Source organism: Notechis scutatus, chromosome Z (assembly GCF_049901735.1).
Source record: "Notechis scutatus isolate UNSWTSFEM ecotype Mainland chromosome Z, rNotScu1.2, whole genome shotgun sequence".
NCBI lineage: Eukaryota > Metazoa > Chordata > Lepidosauria > Squamata > Elapidae > Notechis > Notechis scutatus.
The window spans coordinates 44,134,946-44,157,864 of record NC_142025.1 but is presented as its reverse complement, the minus strand read 5'-3'; the positions used below and the strand labels follow the sequence as shown (position 1 = coordinate 44,157,864).

Sequence of the window (22,919 nt, the reverse complement as noted above, 5' to 3'; positions counted from 1 at the left end):
CCCACAATTCTTTATTACAGTCAACTGAATCAAGAAAATTACTATGCCATTTTTTATCTCTAGAATTATTCACAAGTAAATCACTAAGCCTACTGAACAATTTTGAAACAGTCAATAGTAGTGTGAATAGTAAATAACTTTCCCCTTTACTGAATAAAGGTTATATAACTATATATAGAATTTCATAAGCTACTGAGTTGTTCATGTACTTAACATGGCTAGTTCTTTCTAGACTTCTTTATAGTTAATTTAAATAATTGGAGTCCCACAAAATTTGGAAACTATTCTTGCTTGCTAATAATAGAATAAAAATAACAGCAATATTGAGGGGAATCATACAGAGTGGTTCCTTCCACTCTGATAATAACCAGTAACACAATTCCTCTTTGTAAGAGAACTTTATCAGATCATCAACTATCTCCTCCACCCCAAAATTGCAGTATCATTGAAATATCATCATGCATGGATTCAGAAATCCTGCAAGCATTTGATAATCTTGCATAGTATGTTGGTGATCTGTTAAAATAATGTCAGATCTTGCCATTTGAGTAATGTGTCATGAGTTTTAGATAATTTGAGGAGATACATATGCTATGGTGATACTGCATAGTAGCTCCAGCAATGTGAAAATGTTATCAATCTCTTTTAACCTTTTAATTTTCTTTATACATATAGAAATTCTTCCCACTGAGTTCATGTTCATTTTATGTATGAAAATGAGCTCAATGGGAAGAATATAAAACTGTAAAGCCCAGTTGGGTGATCTTTGGAACTTCCTACAACTATGATTACACACTATTGAAAACAGTGTCACATCATTGGCAGGTGGAAAACACATAAAACCTGTCCAATCAATCCTAAATCAGACATGCTATATATCAAAAATAGAGAAGAATCCTAAATCAACCCCAAACTCCATCTCTTCCTTTAGGGATGATGTACAACCACTTCGTTTACAATAATCAACTCTTCCCAAATGTTATGTGAGGCCCTAACTTAAAGTTTGCCACATTTGATTGTGTCAAATCGTTCTTTGTATTCTATTTTTGTACACACACTCTTTAGTTACAGAGGAACACTTAGAATCTGCATTATGTCTTAAACAAGTGCATACAACTCTAAGAAGATGTGGTACTTTTGTTATAGAGAATTGGCACACATAGCACATAGATAAAAATAACTTGTAAGCCAATGTAACCAGTAAGGAAATGACTGAACTATATGACTCAAATAAATATTTCTATAACCCTTGCACATACTACAGTAAGAAAAAATAAATAAATAGTTGAAGGATATACTCACTTGAAATGGAAGAAAATTCCCAAGGAAATCAACAGGGAAACCATAGACAATATATGTCCTACTATAGTCATGTAGTAAACTATGAAAACCATCTGAAATTTAAAAGAAAAATTAAACAAAAAATGAAGATAGTTTAGAGATAGTTTAAAAATTATCCTAAGATACAAATAACAGTAATAATGAGTCCAGAACTTTGGAATACATTTTACTTCATATTAGATATATGGAACTAATTCTAAAAATGATTTAAATCGTGTTCACATTTACAAACTACACATTATAAATAGTACTACTTTATATATGCATACATATATTCACATAGGTATATAATTAATGTCCTTTGTTCATTTGACTATCATAGATTTTCTTAATTAAATAGTCTGTTCTATTTGATTCCTTGATTTTATAAGCTCTGTTCCTAGAGCTGTTATAAGCTGCCCAAACATAGTCCATCTGTTCACAACCATATCAAAGTAATCTGTGTTCTGCTGTACATTATATCTCCTTTATTTTTTTCCTGCATTTGGGTTAATTACAATAAGATTTTCCCTCATGAGCTATCTTAATAGATATTATGACAAATTTCTGTAATTGGCCATATAAAAGTCAACTCCATAAAGATTTACATAAAACCTTGAGAATTACTCTCATAACGAAAGGTCATAGAGTGTCCTGAGGATTTTACAGAGTATCTTATATAAATCTAATTAGACTTTCCACAGATTACAATGTAATAAGTAAGGCATGGTTCAGTCTATATGCCACATGCAAAGGGTTAGGCACAATATTAAAAAAAAATAGAAATTCAAATCCAGGTCACCTTAAAAAAAATACAGGAAAGATGAAAAATATACCCACCCATTTTCATAACATATACAAATTTTATGCATTCCATTCTTTGCAAATTTCAATGAACATTTACTTCTCTCTTCTCATTGTATATAGAAGGCTTTCAGATACCCCTTTCTAATTGAGATGAAAATCAGGCATCATTCAACTGTACCTGTCAGCAATGTAAAGGGAATTTTCACCAGTCCTTAAAATCTCACATGGATTATAATGCCACAATTTTTTCTTCATTAAAGCCAAGTCAATATACCTAACTTTAATGAAAGCCAATGGAATTTTGACATTTTATTAATTTTTGAGTGGGGGAGGAGTACAGATGAAAAGTCTGTTCATTTCTCTACCCAAATGGGGTCAGCATCTCGGCAAAACTGCTTTCCTTGCTATCGGTGATAATAATGGAGAAAAAAATGAGAAAAATGGTCTTGAGAACCTACAATTCATAATATGTAGATTCATTCAATTTTAAACAATAGCCATCCAGAATACAGAACTATAGCTCTTTGGTTTTTACTTTGGGAGTTTTTGTATAAAACCTATGAGTTGGTCATTGATTTCCTGTAACATAATTGAACATGGCTGAAATGCAGACAAATCTCTCTACATTGCATCCATGATTAAAATGTATTAATCTCTCTACACTGCATCCATGATTAATATGAAAATAAACCCAGATGGATAAAAGTTAGGCGTTATTAGAAACTCTTCTACAATCTAAAGAACTTACCTTACGCTTTTCATTTGTAAAAGAATTGCAGCGTGTGTAGTTGGACCAAGTTCGATTGGTTTCTGGATGCCGAAACCATGTTCCTGTCTTTTCACAATATTTTGTTGCTATTTCTGTGAATTAACAATTCAGTGGGTATAATTCATTTGAGAAGCTTGTGCCTATATAAAGCCTATTACTTTTCATACATTAATTAAGTGTGACTGGAATTAAAGAAAAATTATTTATCACAACAGTGAGACAAATTGTGATAATTGGCCATTTCATTTCATTTCGTAAAAATAGCAAATCATTAAAAAGACAGTATCATTAACCGCTTCCTGCAACATATTTTGCTCACTGTAAGCCTCAGTGACAGTATAATCAAAATATATGATGTAAATTATTTGTAGCCTACTTGTATTTAATGCATTAGAATGGATATCATTTTTTACATTTTAATTCTGATTTCATCTTAGTTGAATATTATTTTCTCACATTAGTGAAGACATTCATTAAAATTAATTAAGGATGGTCCCAAAGGCAAGTAAATTTGAAGAATTTTAGGAATAATATTTTGCCTTAAATATGAACTGACCAAATAACAATTCAAAATGCTATCTGATTGTTGGGGAGCGTAGCTGCCTCAACATTTCTGACAATTACAGATGTTTCGTTGATGGAGTAATGCCACTACTGCTACATTTTTACATCCTTGCAACTACTTTCTACAAAGCACTTAGCTCTATAAGGTACTATTTATAGCCTTATGTACTACCCACTACAATATACTTAACCCTCTAAGATAGATCAGACAAAGAAACCAACGCCACATAGAACTATAACTACTACTCAGTTACTGTGCTGTACAACAACAAAATCTTGCAAGTCTAAATATGCTTCCATCTACCTCACTTATCTTTGTGTGAATTAGGGAGCTCTGAGACATTTACTCAAATTAGTTTCTTGGAATGGGCAAGCTGCACTTCTCTGATGTCTGAATTACTAGTAGATCTTCCCCCTGTCCTTGAAGTCCATTCCCTATTCCCTCTACAGCTGCATACTTACTGTACACACTTTTCAGGTTTCACACCAACAGAGCTTCCTACTATCATAAATCCTAGTTTGATTAATTATATTCAGATTCCTCAGAAAAATGCTAAACTGGGCATGGTTAGCAACAGACTACTTTTGCAAGCTAATATATATATTCTAAGAGCAGGACTGTCATACCATGCCCATGCCCAGTTTAGCAATGGGGAAAGTCCTGATATGTCACAGGACAGGTGAGTTTGACACCCCTGTCTTAGAGTAAAAAGAAAAAGAGACTAACAGTTTTCTGAGGAATCTGAATCTTTCAGGAAATTGAGGATCACTGCTGTCATATACTCGCTGTTGTGAATATAAGTTCCATAATCAGGATCCTTTATTAATTTATTGGAATGGTATCCTATTTTTCACTTTAATACACCAATAAATAGCTCTACAGTTTTGTTTTAAAAGTACGATCATAACCCTAAATATTCCTAGAGAAAATGAGCAGTGCCAAAGCAAGTTAACTGCTTATTCCTTTAAAATTAAAAAGTGAACAAGGAATACTATTAGAAGTTCAGGGGTAGGTTTTATTGAGTTATTGGTATATTCTCAGCTTGGTTTTCTTCATACAAATATTTCATTACCAGCCTTCAAGTGTTAAAGAATAACTTGTCCGGTCTGCAGCGCTTCGGAGCAGGCAGGAATCCGCGACTGTGCGCGGTTTCTGCCTGTGTTCACTGCCCGAGTGCCCCGAGCCATTTGGCTTTGGGGCTAAGCCACCTCCGTAGAAGGTGGCGAAGACAGGGGGTCTGGCAGGGTCGAGAGACATTGTACCTCTCTTCCCTAGCCGGCTAAACCCCCTTTTCCAAAGGCAGCTGAGCGGCGGTCAGCAATGGCCGCCACATAGAAGAGCTCAGCCGGAAAAAGAAAGTGCAGGAGGAGCTGTCAAGAAATGAAAGTGATCTTTGCTGACCGGGACAAAGTAACAGTGAAAGTATCCTGGAACTTAAAGCTTATTAAAGATACATCGTTTCCAGAATGTGTCAAGCGGCGAATGGAAATTAAAGGAAAAACTTTTTTTCTTTTCACTCTCCTTCCGAACGTGACAGCGATAGAACTTTAAGAGAAATCAGAAAACTCGCATTGGAGGTATGGATTTCTGAACACTTAAAGGAAAATCTTTTTGCTGTAAGTGGGAAGGGAGAGGAAAAAAAATTGGAACAGAATTTAAACAAGGAGGAGATTGCCTAGAATTTTAAAGAGCTATTGAATATTAATAAGACTTCTAAAAGATATATCTTAATTGGAACTTTTTGATCAAACAGCAACCCCAGAAAGAGAAATGGAAGAAAGAAAAAAAGTATTAAAAGAAATAGCTTATTTGGACTCTTTGGTGACTTTGGAACTCTTGGGAATTATTTTTGATTAAAAGCACTCGGGTGGTTGTTTTGGGAAAAAAAATCTCTTTACAATGGCATCGCTGGTGGATGAATTAAAAATTGAACATCAAAAATATAAAAAAGAAGAACAAGATGGGAAAGATACTTTGGCCACTCTTTTTCAATTTCTAGAAATGGCGGTACGTACTTATGAAAAATTGACTGCGCAGCAGGACGACTGGGACAAAGAAGAAGCCATCTTTGATGAACAAATGATTCTATTTGGGGAGGAGGAGAAAGAGGAAAAGAAAAGGGGATTTTAAGGCTTGAAAAAACAACCAAAAAAGAGAAAAATGAGGTGAAAGGTGGATACAAGGTTAGAAAACAACAGAAAGGGGGGAAGCAGAAGAAGAAAAGGGAGGAGGAGAGACAAAGGGGTAAAAAGGGTAAGGAGAAGAATAAGCAAGAGAGAAAGGAAGGGATGAGAAGCCTTAATGGTGGGAAGCAAGACTTAAAGAAACAAGATTCATTTAGAGACAATGGGTAAATTTAATTGAAAAAAGGGATTCTGGAAGGTACATAAGATTGTGTTTTTATATGTGTATTTAGAGTAAAATGCTTAAGATATAAATGAGTATCAATATATATGATTAGCTTTTTAATGATATGGATAGTGGTTATATATGATTTTATTTAGTTATTGTTATGTTTTTACCCCTTTCATAAAGTTTATTGTGTAACTTTAGAATGTACTAAACAGAATCCCAATATAAATTAAGTGTTATATTAAGTAATTTTAAGCTAGGGGAATGAGTCAAAGGCGTCACTCCAATCAGTCACTCCAAGGGACATAAGGGTACAAAAGGGACATAAGGTACATAAGATTGTGTTTTTATATGTGTATTTAGAATAAAATGCTTAAGATATAAATGAGTATTAATATGTATGATTAGTTTTTTAATGGCATTGATAGTGGTCTTATATAATTATAAATATGTTTTTTGTTGTTGTTGTTGTTGTTGTTGTTGTTGTTGTTGTTGTTGTTGTTTTCTTATAAAATACATTGTGTAATTTTAGAATGTACTAAACAGAATCCCAATATAAGTTAAGTATTATATTAAGTGTTATTAAGTTAGGGGAAAGAGTTAAAGGCGTCATACTCCAATCAGTGTACAGGAGAAGTTTGTTTAAAGAGAAAAGATGAATGGATAGCTGGAAATAGAACAGACAAAGAATGATAAGTATTATGATTTGAACTGAGATGAGATAAATAAAATAAAATAAAAATAAAATAAAATAAAATTAAGAAAGATAAAAGAGGGAATAAGCTATATAGAAAATTGAAAATGGTAATAAGATATGGAATGGTATATAAAATGAATATGATTTTTGAATTTGTGTCTGTACGAAGAGTTTTAACCCGGGATCAAGCAACTTTCAGAAAAGATGTTTTATGTTTTTATGTTCTATGTTTTGTTTGTCTGTGTATTGTTCTTGAAAAGCAATAAAATTTTAATTAGCAAGAAATATAATTTGAATAATAGAATGAAAGGGAGAAATAAAGAGAAGTTGGGATAAGATATGAAGTTGAACAGATAAGGATATATATATAACAGATATATATTATAATTTGGAATTATTCTGTATGTTCTATTGGTTTTTTCAGAAAAGATCTTTTATGTTATCATGCTTTGTTTGTTTGTGTATTGTTTTGTAAAAACTAATAAAATTTGTTTAAAAAAAAGTGTTAAAGAATAACTTACAAAGGGAAAATCCCAATGTGATGGGAATCACAGCAGAAAAGAATTTATTTATGAAAACTGTTATGAACTAACATAAACGTATTTAATAAAGTTTAACAACCTTAATAGAAAAGCTGGCTCGTAATCCTGCACTTTTGATTGGTCCGTGAATAGCAAGCTGGGATTGGTCCTTACGGAGCAATCTGATTGGCTATTAGCGGAACGTCTCTCATTGGGTACAATTTAAACGTTTCAACGTAAGTCATTGGTTAATGGGACAGCAGCCAGCCCTATAAAAGAGCTGTTGCTGCCCAGGGTTTCGCTCTGTTCCTGATCGTTAATAAAGAGTTGAAGTTCACTGTTTACAGCCTCGTCTCCGTTCCTTGCGCCCATGCTCAGAACTTAACACTGGCGACGAAGGTGGGATGCGGAGACATCAGAGCTGACTGAGCACTACAGAGCAACGAACAGAGCACGTGGCTGAAGAAGTACCTACAACGGCAAGATGTCCGGCGGTGCCATACCGCTCCATTTGACCCGGCTAACGAAGACTGGGACTTGTATATGGATCGGTTCCAGATGTTTCTGGAGACCAACAACTTAAAGGACGCTACGACTGGCAAGAAGCGAGCAATATTTCTAACCCATTGTGGGCCTGCCATTTTTAAGATGGCGAAAGCACTTGCCAAACCGGCTGAGGTGAAGTCAATGGATTGGGACACCCTCGCGCCCATCCTACGAGCCCACTATGCACCCGCCGTGCCAACTCTAGTTCGAAGATACGAATTTTACCAGAGGGACCAACGGAAAGGCGAAAGCGTTGCAGATTTCATCGCTGACCTCCGGAACCTGGGTGGCCTCTGTGGGTTTTCAAACCTCGAGGAAGCTTTGCGAGACCGCATAGTTCTGGGATTAGATGACGACACGGTGCAGAGCAAGATCATGGCAAGGGGACATCGATCTTGCCGATGCCATCACAGACGCTACTGCAGCAGAAGCAACCAGGAAGTCGGCCGCCCGAATGCGCCGCACCAACGCACCGCTCCGTAAACTCGCGAATGACACCTCGCCTCGTCCAGAGAGGCCCTTAATGACGACACACCATGAGGACCTCGAATCCACATCAGATAGTGAAAAAGAAGAGGTCAACCGGCTCCGGTCGAACGTGACCAACGAGAACAACGAACCCAAAGATTACCACGCCAATGCGCTGGTTGCGGGGCAAATCACCCGCGATCAGATTGCAAATTCCTCAACGCGCTCTGCCGTTCCTGTGGGAAGAGAGGCCACATCGCAAAGGTCTGTAGAAGCAAGCAAGGACCCAGCTCAATCCAGAGGGAGATTAACTACCGCCAGACCACAGGAAATCGTCCTGTGAGCCGGGATCACCTGAACCACCAATGGAACAACCACTCCTACAGAAATAAAGCACCTGCCACTTCAACGAGATAAGAAGAGACACACCAAACCATTACCATCGGCCACGCTTCATCCTTAGATGCAAGAAAGATCCGAGTAAGGGTCACCATTGAGAACCAACCTTGCGTGATGGAAGTCGACTCAGGGTCGTCCCTCTCGATGGTTTCCTGGAAGACGCTCAAACAGCTAATCCCTTCCATCCGTCGTCAGGATCTCAGCCCCCAAAGAATCACACTCAAAGATTACCAGGGCAACAGAATTCCAGTCGTCGGCTCCAGCCTATTCCAAGTCTTCTTCAAAAATCATACCGCATCACTACCACTGACCGTCGTCGATTGCAACCGGCCTAGTTTGTTAGGCCTACAATGGTTCACCCTGCTCGGGATAGAGGTAGCCGGCGTTCACCGAGCCGAGAGCGACAACTGGGAGGAATCTCTCGTCCAAGAATTCCAGGACGTTTTTTCAGAAGAGCTAGGCAAGTACAAGGGGACCCCAATATCGTTTAGCCTTAATCCCGAAGTAACTCCCATCCGCCTTAAGCCTCATCGGGTGCCGTTTGCACTCAAACCAAAGATAGACGAGCAGCTTGATAAATTAATAGCTCAGGGTGTTTTAGAACCAACCGACCACGCCCGTCGGGAAACCCCAATAGTAACACCCATCAAACCGGATGGGTCGTTAAGAATTTGCGGGGATTACCGGGCCACTTTGAACCACGCACTTCAACAGAGTGCTTACCTGGTGCCGGTGGTTCAACATCTTCTCCACTCCCTGGGTGGCGGGAAAATATTCGCTAAATTGGATTTAGCACAGGCATACCAACAGTTACCCGTAGATGTGGAGACTGCGGAAGCACAAACTATCGTTACACACAGAGGCGCCTTTAAGTGCAATAGACTCCAATTCGGAGTGAGTGTAGCCCCGGGAATTTTTCAAAGCCTGATGGAGAGACTTTTACAAGGCATAAAAGGAGTCGTGCCATATTTTGATGATGTGTTAATTGCTGCCCCGAATAGAGAAGTTTTAGAAAGGCGTCTAAGAATGGTTCTCCAAAAATTCAAAGATGCCAGCCTCAAGGTTAAAAAAAATAAATGTCAACTGTGTACTGAAAGGGTGGAGTTCCTTGGATACCTTCTCGATAGTCAAGGAATCCATCCCTCTGATAACAAGCTAAAAGCAATAAAAAAAGCCCCGACACCTAAGAATAGAACAGACCTCCAAGCCTTCCTGGGGCTCATTAACTTTTACAACATCTTTTTGCTCCAGAAGGCGACCGTAGCTGAGCCCCTACACAGACTTCTCGACAAAGGAGCAACCTGGGTCTGGGGACATCGAGAGAAACGCGCTTTCCGACAGGTGAAAGACTTACTAACTTCCGACGCTGTATTAATGCAGTATAATGAGACTTTACCTTTGACTATTACATGTGACGCTCACCGTTTGGAGTAGGAGCAGTTTTAAGTCATGTATTACCAAACGGAAATGAAGCACCTATTACGTTTTTCTCACGTACATTATCAAGGGCCAAAAGGAACTATAGCCAACTCGATAAAGAGGCTCTTGCTGTTGTATCATCTGTAAAGTGTTTTCATGAATACATGTATGGACGACCATTTACTATAATTACGGATCACAAGCCATTGCTTGGTATTATAGCGGGAGACAAACCAACCCCCTATATATTATCGCCAAGAATGACTCGCTGGTCAGAGTTCCTAGCTGCCTACAATTATCTACTGCAACATCGCCCGGGGAAAGCCATTCCCCACGCTGATGCTTTAAGCCATTCCCCACTTCCGGAAGCCGTCAACGACCCAGCTCCAACCCTCACAACACTCCAAATTGAAACGCTACACTCGCTGCCGCTCATGGCAAGGGACATCGCCATCGAGACTAAGCGGGATCCTGTCTTAGCAAGAGTTCTCAGCTGGGTCGAACGAGGATGGCCACTCGACCAACTCCACGACAACTTCGTGCCGTTCAAAAACCGGCAGACAGAACTTTTCTCCCAGAAGGGCTGCATTCTCTGGGGAGATAGAGTCGTCGTCCTAGAGAGGCTACAACAAACAGTTTTAGAAGTACTGCACGATGGACATCCGGGCATTGTGCGTATGAAGGCGCACGGAGCTACGCAGCGTGGTGGCCGGGCATCGACAAACAAATCGAAGCCTGGGTAACCACGTGCCGGAAGTGCCAAGGCGTCAGCAACACCCCACCTAAGCGGCGCCAACCGAGTGGGAAACCCCTCGGGGTCCATGGTCCCGCATCCACATTGATTTTGCGGGACCCACCAAAGGACACACTTTTCTACTAACAGTAGATGCCTATTCCAACTGGCTAGAAATACATAAAATGAAGACAACCACAACTGAGTCAGTCATTAACAAACTGAACAAATTGTTATAGCGCATGGACTACCAGACGTTTTAGTTTCTGATAACGGGCCCCAGTTCACTGCTCTGCTTTTTGAACAGTACCTAGCAGACCGGGGCATCCGCCATGCGCTAACCTCGCCGGCACACCCTGCGGCCAACGGAAGGGCGGAACGAATGGTACAATTCATCAAAAAAACACTACAAAAAATGGATTCTGGAGACATCGACGACAAGCTGAACCGGATCCTGCTTCTTCAACACATCACCCCACACAGCGTCACGAATAAAATGCCAGCTGAACTATTAATGGGACGAAAACTTCGCTCCCACCTCGACCGTCTACATCCTTCTTATTCACCAGAAAAACCCTTTGGGTCTAGCGGGAAGTGCCGCGAATTCAAGGTAGGCGACTTGGTGTTTGCTAAAAATTTCTCCAGCGACCCATTGTGGGTCCCTGCAACCATTACCCAACCCACCGGCCCCAGATCCTACCGCCTACAGACTAATGACGGGAGAACTTGGAAGCGCCATATAGATCAGCTTCGCTCCAGATTGCCACCCATTTCCCGCGACTCCCCTTATTCGCAAACTGAGGTGGGAGGGGATATCGAGGGGCCCGAAAACGGAATAGATAATGATGTAATCAGTGAAACCCAGCATCCAACCCCACAAAGCGCGCCAACTGAAGAAGAATCAGGGAGCGGGGTAGTTTCGCCACGGGGAAATACCACGAGGGAGGCAAGCCCACGGAACCTGGAAGTAACTCTTGGGGACTGGGATAACAACAATGGCAGCCACGCCAAGTCCTCCCGTACCGAAACGGAACCAATCGTACCAGAAAGACTTGAAAGCGTTCCACCGGAATCAGACTGCAGACAGAAACCAGTGGAACAGCGAAAATCAAACAGGCAGGTGAAACGACCTGCATATCTACGCGACTATATCACCACATCCCTCAAACGGAACTTAGGGGGGAGGGGTGTTATGAACTAACATAAACGTATTTAATAAAGTTTAACAACCTTAATAGAAAAGCAGGCTCGTAATCCTGCACTTTTGATTGGTCCGTGAATAGCAAGCTGGGATTGGTCCTTACGGAGCAATCTGATTGGCTATTAGCGGAACGTCTCTCATTGGGTACAATTTAAACGTTTCAATGTAAATCGTTGGTTAATGGGACAGCAGCCAGCCCTATAAAAGAGCTGTTGCTGCCCAGGGTTTCGCTCTGTTCCTGATCGTTAATAAAGAGTTGAAGTTCACTGTTCACAGCCTCATCTCCGTTCCTTGCGCCCATGCTCAGAACTTAACAAAAACCACTCAGCTAACTCTTTAAGTATCTTGAAATTGCCTTTAATTGACAGTGAGTATCCTTCAAATACTCTACTGGTCCAGAACAATATAAGACCAAATCTTTTTGATGTTTTAAATAGTTTCTTTGTTGACCTTTTACTAGGCCTTTATGAAGCCAGTAATAGATGTGGTACAAATAATAAAGTCACCTTATAATGGACATGTAATATTCATAGCATAATAGCTTCAAATACTACTGATCCACTTCTCAAGGTGCTAATATGATATTTAAAGCCCTGCACAATTGGGGATTGAACTGTATGATGAACTGCACTTTAGTACGTATGCCAGGGTTTTAAAAACTTTGAGATATGTCCTTTTTTCTTCTGCATATATTGAAAACCAACAAAGGACCGTTGTATGGATAACATCAGCTTTTGGATTTCCTTATTTTATCTTTAGATAGGCCTTCTATCCATCAACTGATTTGTAAAATCTGTCACCATTAATTTTTTAATGTTTTTTTCATTATATTTTATTGCAATCTACCATATATTCCTAATTATATTGGAATTTGATAATCATTTAAAAGAAAGGCAAAACATAAACTTATTTCTTCTGATTCTGTTCCTCCTGTAACTAAAAGAGCAACAAAAGACTAACAGCTGACGTAATATGTTCATCTCTGCTAAGAAGCAGTACATTTTATCTGGAAACACTTGGCATAAGCACTCTTTAAATCATTCAAATATAGATTATCTAAAGCTGAAAAGTGTCTCAAGTAGCACTTAAAGCAGATCGAATACAATGTACCACATTTTTACTGAGTCTTATTCCATTGATATCTAAGGAATCATATTAAGTACATTTATTTCTCTTCAATTGCTTCATTTGGAAGGCAGAGAGGAAGAGGAAAATAAAGAAAATAGCTCCTTTAGTAGTTTTTGAGTCAAAATTCTAATATGTCTCTTTTCTTAACAAGCTTGATCACCGGCAGTCATCAATGTTAATCAAAGGACATTTTTCTTGATACCTTCTGGTCTATAAAACTATAAGAAGAAGATATATATTAGTTCCTTAAGATAGAAGATTTGTCTCAAGTGTTTAAGGAATGGAAGAAATGAGGTTCAGTTGTTCTTTCAATTGTTACTACTTTTCCTTTATAAGAAAAGAATTGGTGGATTTTGGACCAAGCAATACTAAAAGCTTAGATAATCTCTGTGTGTTTGATTTTTTATATCCTTTCATGAAACCCCAAACAGCTGCTCTGGGGTGAATTTAAGATATTGTAAATAATTTTTCCATCTCTTTTGTGGTAAATATCCTAACTAGGATCCCCTCAATTGGCACCTAACAGATACATATACATATAAATAGCACCTGATAAAAAATTATCATGGTCAAAGTTAAATTTGAGGAACATTCTGTGTAACACAGCAGGCAATCAGAAGTATTCATGGGAAGGAAACACACATTAACTGAGGTGACAACCTTTTAATACTTTTTTACTCTAGCATTTAAAATAAGTTTCCAGTGATCAAAATGGGTGTAGTCAGCCACCAAGATCTAGTAGCCAAATTTGTCATTAATTTCTCCAATCCCTTTTAAACTTGGTTAAACTAGTGCTTACCACTTCATCTAATGGAAACAAATCCCAAAATTTAAATATACATTGCACAAAGAAGTACTTTCTTTTATTGATCCTATTTATCCTACCAAGATAACATATTGGAAATTCTGGGATTCAGTCAGCTGATTATATCACTGGCCATTTAGATGAAACCTTGATGGGTAGCTCCATAAAAATTTGCAATTTTATATAACCTTAATTTCTCTATTTCTGTTTGTTTTCTCTAATCAGAAAACAAAAATAAAACACATGATGGTTTTAAAAGTATAGCGTAAATGACTTAAAATGAAGGACTCTTTCTTATAGCCACATTAGTATGCAATCTTGCATCTATACTTAGCAGAAAAAGTATCTCAATATAAATGGTTTCACCTTAAAAATTCAGGCTTGAGAAATGATGATGTACTTAAAGATTTGATTTGGGTCACCAAAATATTCTTATAGGAGCAGGAATTTTATTTTTACACGTTTTATTTATTATCTATTATCTAATAAATCAAACTCCAAACTCCTTGCAAAAACCCTAACCTACCAAAGGCTTTTATCATCAGCACCCAAATTCTACAGGGAATAATAATCCACTTTTTATAGTCCAAGAGGCTAGAGCAGAGGTCTCCAAACTTGGCATCTTTAAGACTTGTGGACTTCAACTCCCAGAATTCTACAGCCAGCTGGGAGTTGAAGTCCACAAGTCTTAAAGTTGCCAAGTTTGGGGGCCTCTAGGCTAGAGCCTTAGGTGTCTTGAGAAAATAGGAGGTAAAATAGGAGATCTCTCCAGGTAAAACAGAAGTTAATGCATAAGCATATAGGTGAAGGGTTTTGGGCTGCCAGGGTGATTATCTAGGCATTTAAGGAATGCCTTGTTCCCCCCCCCACTCCCTTTTTCTGGCAGCTAAAAAGACCAAAGGACTATCTTTTTAGTTGACAGGAGACACAAATAGATATCCTGCAATGGAATACAATAAGTAGTTTCTTGGTGATGATACATACAACAAAAATGTGACAATACAACAAGCCATATTTTACAGTGATGAAAATGAGATGCGCCAAAATTTGGGCTTTGCTTATTTTCTTCCGTTTCTTCTGGCACAGTCAAGTGGAAGGTTTTGAATATGCATGCTCGTCTTCTGTCTGAACTTGAGAGATGTTTGTTTTGTTTGAATCTGGCAGAAGATTCAGAAATGTTTTTGTTTTTGATTAATTTGTGCTTGCCAATTTATCTGAATTATTTATGGCATTTTTATGCTAATATCAACAGCAGAAATATTAGCTAAGTCATTTTGAAAACAGTCGTAACACAGCTTAGTGATGATTAGTCTCAACAAGGCCAGAATGGTAGGCATGCAACCCATATGGGTTTTCTCAAGTGGCAGGAAGTGATTATTAGCTACCAGTCCTTTCAGCATGTATTTGGAACAAAATAAACAGATGGCCTAGCTCTGGTATGGGAAGCTGGAGCTAATCCTGCTAGACTTCCCTATTCTATTCAATTGAAGTTAGCAATCAGTGGTCTAAGATTGCCAGCATTCATTTGCTTATTTTAAGTGTCCTTAGAACAGGCTGTTCCATTGCATAAAGTACTATTACAAAAACAAGAGAGAAATCAGAAGTGTGCAAAAAACTAAATGTGCAAAAAACAAACCATGGAAATATAGATTCTTCAGTTAGTCACATACTTCTTCTCCTGAGCACAATATATTTTTAATAGTATAGTTTAGTGAACAAGCTACAAATAAAGGAATGAAAACATGACTTACAAATCAATATGCCCATTTATGCAGTATTCTAAACCAAAAGTCAACCAATCATAATATGGTTTAGCACAATACAGAGACCTATCATTGGAAAAAATGCAAATGTGGATTGGCTCTATTGGGATCTTAGATTCAAGACATTATTAATTCTGAAAATAAACCCTTGGCAGAAAACTCCTACTTCTGTAACTGGAAATCCTATTTTCTTTTGAACTTGATTAACTTCTAGCCATCTCTCAACTGGTATTTCAGATGATATCCGTGCAGACAGCTGTTTATTACCTATCTATACTCATATAACAGGATACAATTTTGCTTAATAGAAATCAGCAGTCAAATTAAATACACATTTGTAGTTATTCAATCATAAGAACTACAGAATGGTAGATTGTGCAAAATGACTCCCTTTAATAATTTATTTGAAGGTGCAATTTATTAATATTTGGGGAAGATATATATGGTATATACATATATTGCTATGAACATTTTAGGAAAAGTAATAAGAACTACACACTTGGTGACTTCACTTGGGTGTTTGCAAGATATGGTTTTTAAAAGGTACGATGGTATACAGGATGGTACAACTGAAGCTCGATAGTACATATACAATAGGCAGAATTGCAATCACAATATTGTGGCATTGACAATATTAATTGCATTAATGATATATCTATAAAGTATTATGAAGTTTGAGAATTATGTTGTTTCCATTTATACAGCAGCCTTTGATCATAAAATATATTAAAAAAACCTAGGAATGAGATTCATGTCACATGAATGACTGCTATTTAATTCCCTACCAATAGAGTTATGATAAAAATGACTGACATGAAAAATAAACAATGCCATTTTTTGGATTGCATAGTTAATATGGCAAATAGCAAGAGGATTTAAAACAAAACATTCTGAACATTCAATGTAGGTGTGAATTTATAGCAATAATGCTATAAATAGAAGTTATTTAACCTGCTCACTTTAATCTTAAACAGAATGACTTCTTGATTTTTCTAGTGTAATGTTTGCATTTTAAACAGGAATGACTATTTGAGTTCACTACTGTAATATTTATATTAAAAAAAAACAGGTTATTTTTCTGTTTGCAGATTGGATTACAATTTATCTGTAAACATTCTGTTCTGTGCATTTTTGTCCCATATAGGAGTATTTGCAAGTAATTTTCTCACATGCTAATGCATCTATTTTTTAAATGAGAAAATTTGCATCAAAAGTTTGGAGAAATCAGGAAAATTCACAAAAGATAACCGCTCCAGCATATGTACAGTAACCAGTTGTGGACATGTAAATGCAAATCAACTTTACTTTTAATGTTGATAAAAAAATTTCCTTTCATTTCCATATTCTATCAAGTGGCTGAAAGTAACAAAGGTACTATACCAGTTGGATCAAAGTCTTGAAAATAATCAGGACAATTCTGGTCAGCATTTTCTCCAGCTGGTGTATCATCCCAACACAGCCATCCATCCCAGGTCCGGTTACAGTACAATCCTAAAAATTTGAAAGTAATATAGCTTGATAGTTTTGGGGAAAATACACTGGCTTCTTTTCTAATATCAGAGTAATATCTACCATGCTCACAAAAACTCCTAACGTTTTTGTTGCTTTTGTATTAAAAGACAAAAGACTCCTTTGAGTTGAACTTGACTCCTGGTGACTACATCTGTAATTTTCCTGGCAACAATATAGAAGTGGTTTCCTACTGTCTTCTGACATATTTTTTTCAGTTTGGCAAAGTGCCCTACCATGCCAGGATATTGCATTATCTCCTGTCCAATTTCTAATTTGGTTCAACTTGACTTAGTTTTTGAAAGCTGCTAAGTTCACTAGGTTCTGTCACCTGCATTGGATAATATTGTTATTATTAATTATTAAAGATTGCTTCACACTACATCCCATTAATCCAGGATAATAGAGTAAATTAAATGAGATCTATCAGAATTTAAGCCAATATTGACATAGTTAAGTGGTCCCTTAAGTTTATACTATAATAGGGATCACTGATAATAATTTCATGAGCTTGTTCCACTTCAACTTGTTTATACAACAATTTCTTAGGCACATAGATTCGCCTTTAGCAAGATAGGTGACATACATATTAGATGAATACAAATAAATAAATTTCTTGCTATGCTCTAAAGTTCCTGCCAAATGACTTTAATAAAAGTTCCATTTTAAAGTTTTGTTTAACAGAATTTATTGAAAAGAAAGAGATATAGAGTTACAAGATTTTCAGCAGCTGAATTACAGTAGCTGAAAAAACATTTATCAGTTTTTTCCTAACAGATGTAATGTGAACTAGAGAACAGCTGGTTCTTTTCCCCTATTATGGAGAATTTGCAGGTTTATAATACTTCTGAATCTCTCTCTGTCTGTGAACATGTCATTATTATCTGCTAAGAACAGCAATAGTAGAAAGATTCGGAACTGGTTGCTTGCAATATAGCAAAAAGTAAGGTATTTGAGTAAATGGAAACAGTGACAATGAGGGGACAGGATTACTTAGGCGGGATGGTACTCTTGAGTGTCAGGGCCACCAAAATCTGGATCTGACAGTTTAATTATGTTACTTAAACCTGGCAATAAATCAATGAAATGGGAAAGTCATCTTTGAAAGTTTTGTGGCTAATTGATATTAGAACCCAAGATGCATAGTAAAAATTGTTAAATATATCTAAAGTGCTTGGTCACCCTTGGAGTTGCTGCCCAAAAGAAAATACAACTGATTTGTTAGGCAGCTTGAAAGTAGCTCCTAGGGGCCCTTTCCTCATGATGGGAGGTCCAAGTGTTTCAGTTTGGGTGGATGTTCTTTTCTTAGAAACACAAAAGTTAAAATGTTCTTTTGTCTGATAAATATTGACCTCAGAACTCCATCAGATCAATCCTATTTCTTTTTTAGGTAAAGCACATTTTCTTCCAGACTTTGTACTGGATAAAAGAACCCTATCATGGAAAAGATTAGAAAAGAACAAAAATGCAATCAAAATATATTTCTGAAAGACAGCACAGTCAACTACATAGAAGGCTTAATTTTTAATTTTGAAAAGATTTGTCATTCTATGAAATGAAAAACATTTGTATTTTTCAATACAATACAGAAAGTTTTTCACTCAGGGGAAATAAAACAGGTTCCTCCACCTACACATTGGGGTTATTTTTGAAAAAAAGAATAAAAACTCATTTTATTTCTGTACAGTATGTACTTTCAATCTGCTTATTTGTTACCCCCAATTATTTGTTGCCTCATTAAAACTACCTTTTCCCCCCTTTTTGTCACATATATCTTTTCAGTTCTGTATTATGCAACCTTACCAATGATATTTTTTTCATTCAACAATGGTATTATTTATTCTCTGTTCCTTCTACTGAAGAAGATAGCATTTTTGAGAGTTAAAAAGACCTCTGCTCTATATGCCATGATTTTAAGACTTGAATGGCATGCAATCAAGTTAAATGGCAGAAGGATGAGAACAAAAAATGTTTAACATGCAGTGGACTTCTCTTGGATATATTCTATCCAATAAGAAAAACCGACAAACTCTTTTATAAATATTTGTTAAAGTACCTTGTTTAAAACATTATATCAAGAATAACTCTCTAATATCTATTATTAGATAGCTAATACTCCTGCTTTAGGAGAATAAAATCCAAATTCTAAAGCGTTTAAAAAAAATTATATAAAAGTAAGCTCCATGTTATGAGGACTTTGATGGCAATAGCAGTATTATGTGTTTTAGATCTGCTCAACATTAAAGGTGATATTGAAATTAATATCTCAAACCCAAGTTTCCTAGTCTGCTTGCTTCTATGTTTTCATACCACAATATGCATTAATTATATAAAATGGTAAAAATAAATATGCATTTCTTGGTAGTATGATTACCAAAGATGTGGGGGGGAAAGAACCTTTAAGACATTCAGATGTTGGCAGACTGATGTGGACTTTATATGGTTCACTGTAAAAAAATAATGTTTGTCAAAATAAGAAAAATGGCTGTGCATTGCAACATAATTCTACCAACTTTGCTATTTGGAAGTCAAATTGAGTGTTGTCAGAAGAAAAATCTAAATGCTATAAAAATAAGCTATATAATAAAACAACATGGTAAACAAGAAGAATAGGTTTAAGAATTAATGAGATGTGGAATAATTATTAATTGAATATAAAAGTAAATGAGGAACATAAGAAGCAAGTACATAGAAGTTATTTGGTCATATACACAGAACATAAAGGAGGACTGAATCACAAAACACATAGTTAGCAGTTAATATATTTAAAGAAACCATCAGTGCTGGATGGAGTTGATAAGACCCTAAAAAAGAAATGGGAGAAACTTATATGTATAAATATATGCTCACAGATGGTAAAAGCAAAACTTTTGCTAGGATATAACAACATGGAGAGGTTGGTGAATTTAATTAATCAATGGTATATTTAGCTATTCCAATTTGTTTGGCTTAGTATTTCTTACTCCTTTTCTGCCTTTGTATAATTTTCTTATCCCAGGAAGGAAATGCTTAAGTATATATAAGTATGTATATAAATAATTTGAAATACAGGTAGTCTTTGACTTATAACAATTCATTTAGTGACTGTTTGAAGTTACAACACTACTGAAAAAAGTGCCTTATGAACATTTTTCACACTTATAACCATTCTAGGATCCCCTTGGTCATGTGATTTACTTTCAGATGCTTAACAACTGGTTTATATTTATGATGATTGCAATGTCCCGGGTTCTTGTAATCATCTTTTATGATCTTCTGACCAAAAAAATCAGTGGGAAAGCCAGATTCACTTAACAATCATGTTACTAATATAACAACTGCAGCAATTCACTTAACAAATGGGGAAGAAAAGTTGTAAAATGGGGCAAAACCCATTTAACAAATTTCTCACGAAGCAACATAAATGTTGGGCTCATATTGTGTGTCCAGGACTACCTGTAGTAGGTTCTATTGAAACACAGATTTAGCTATATTCTCTTTAAAAGTGCTTCTTCCTATATTGCCTTCGTTTATATCAAAGCAAGCAAATTACACTTATGGTTTAACTTGCTAAGTTTCTCCTCAACAGAAGTATGGTAGTACTTTATGAGGACAGTACTTTATGAGGATCAGGAAATGAAAACTGTATACAAGCTGTATGGATAATGTCTCTGTTCTCCTTACTCTGTTTAGTGTTTATTGATTTTCAGGAATCAATGAATAATCAGGACAAACATTAAAATATTTCAGTGAAGCACAAGAATGGCTTTTTTGAAAAGTGAAAACCAAAACAAAGAATAGTTCCACATATTCAACCAATGATTTTCCTTGGAGTCAAGTATTTTCTTACAGTTATTTATATCTAGAACTCGTTAATCTCTTTGATGGTTCTGCCTCTTTATTCAGCATGATGTGGCACCAAGTAGCATCTCTCTTTTTAAAAGCTAGCACTTTAAAACCACTTAGCCACTTAAATATTCAACCAGATGAGCTGCTTCATTCTACTCCAGAGATAAGGGTACAAAGGATCTCCCTGGATTCCAGCACAAATGTAATATTCTTTTCTTAATTGGTTTTGATTCCCTACTGAGGGTAGGAATCTTAATTACCAGAATCTATTCTTTAATTCCTTTTTTTCTTTAATAGAACAGAGCAAGAATATATTTATGTGTAAATAATGAAATGAAGTCATCAATTAAATAAAACAAATTTTATTCATATGATATATTGATCTGTAGGTAAGTATAGTTTTAGGTAGAAATCATTTTCTGTATTCATTAAAATAATAGGATTGGGTCTGTACATTCTAGACTAAAATATAATTGGGTAGTTGCATGCTTGGTATGCCATAGCCAGAGAGAATATTAAGGGATAATTAGAGAAACAATAACAGGACAAAAATTAACAGGAAGAAGCTTTCAATTAAAGACTTAATACTCTTTTATCCACATTCAATTGATGGGTATAAAAATAGTACAGGTAGTCCTTAATTTACAAGCACAATTGTGCCCAAAAATCTGTTGTTAAGCAAGACAGTTGCTAAGTGAGTTTTACCCATTTTATGACCTTTCTTGTTACAGTTAAGTGAATCACTGTCATTGTTAAGTTAGTAACATGATTGTCAAGTGACTCTGGCTTCCCCATTGACTTTGTCTGTCAGAGGTTCACAAAAAGTAATCACATGACCCTGGGACTCTGCAACTATCATTGCACTGCAATGGTCATAAGTGTGAAAAATGGTCATAAATCACTTTTTTTCAGTGCCATTGGAACTTTGAACAGCCACTAATAAACTCTTGTAAGTTGAGGACTAGCTGTATTTTTTGTGTGTGTGTGAAGTCTTCTGATAATTCAAATCTGAATATAGGACAGCATAAAAAAATGATTCCACCATGGGGGGGGCGTGAACACCAGTGGGGGTCAAGGTCTAGAAATCCAAACACAAAATTAATTGTAAAGAAATGTTGCCCTGCAGAATTAATTCAATACACCTTCAAAATGAATAACCTTTGTGCTTAAAGAAATGTTATTCGTAGTCTAATGTTGCCCTTGGCACTTTCACTATTTATAAAATTTTGTGAGATTTTCAGTTGATTTTCCCTCACTCCCTTTTTCTTTTCAGCAATCCAAAATCCAACACTGCTTTAAATAATAATTTCAGTGTTTTTTTTTTCTTTTTCTCATTTGTTCCTTTACCTTTTTTCTTGTAAGGAGGGGCTCTGTTCATCCTTTCATAGCACTTGAACTGTGAATCAACTATTTTCTGGCGTATCACTGAATATTCCATAGACTCTAAAGTAGGATCGGCATAACTTACAGTAGTGGGAAAACTTGGAGCCATTCTCTGCATATAAAAAAACATCTGTTAATATTTGTTAAGTTATATCAGGACTATTCAATAAAAACATTTTTTATTTGTTTGCTTGATCAAAAAGTTTGGAGTTGCCAGGGAAGTATACAATGCTCTCAATCTCAGGGACATGTATCTATAAAGTTGGCAACACGTAGGACTGAATGTGACTTTGATTGATTGTTTGTCTTGATTCCCTGAGAGATTTTCTACCATATCATAAAATCATACATAGAAAAACTGTGTGGAAAACTTCATTCACTGTAGTGATCTAGTATAAGAGCTCTCTATAATGTCTTTTCTCTTCTTTTAATAAAATAGCAAGATACAGTGATGAAATAGTGGTTATGTCTATCCTTATTAGTAGAGATGCTATTGTTACTGTGTTCTTTGATTAGGTTGTTAATGTTGGAAACAAAAAAAGAAGGCATCCTCCCATTACTTCAATACATTTTCTTATAGCAATATTCCATCTATTTTGTTATTAATTTCTAGTGTTCTCAGTACCAAGAAATACTTATCTGATCTAACTTTTTCACATTCCTATAGTATATGCAGTTTCAGGACAATGTTTCATATATTGGTACA

The 22,919-nt window shown here is 36.3% G+C and overlaps 1 protein-coding gene across 1 annotated transcript in view; it reads right to left on the bottom strand.

Moving 5' to 3' along the window:
- CALCR (calcitonin receptor) overlaps positions 1-22,919 on the bottom strand; it is a 164,403-nt gene that overhangs the window by 52,155 nt on the left and 89,329 nt on the right. The window contains exons 3-6 of the mRNA XM_026675736.2: positions 22,178-22,325; positions 16,874-16,984; positions 2,876-2,988; positions 1,303-1,394 (exon numbers count right to left, since the gene is read on the bottom strand). Of these exons, the coding sequence (XP_026531521.1) occupies positions 1,303-1,394; positions 2,876-2,988; positions 16,874-16,984; positions 22,178-22,325 (464 nt within the window). The remainder of the gene's footprint in view (positions 1-1,302; positions 1,395-2,875; positions 2,989-16,873; positions 16,985-22,177; positions 22,326-22,919) is intronic.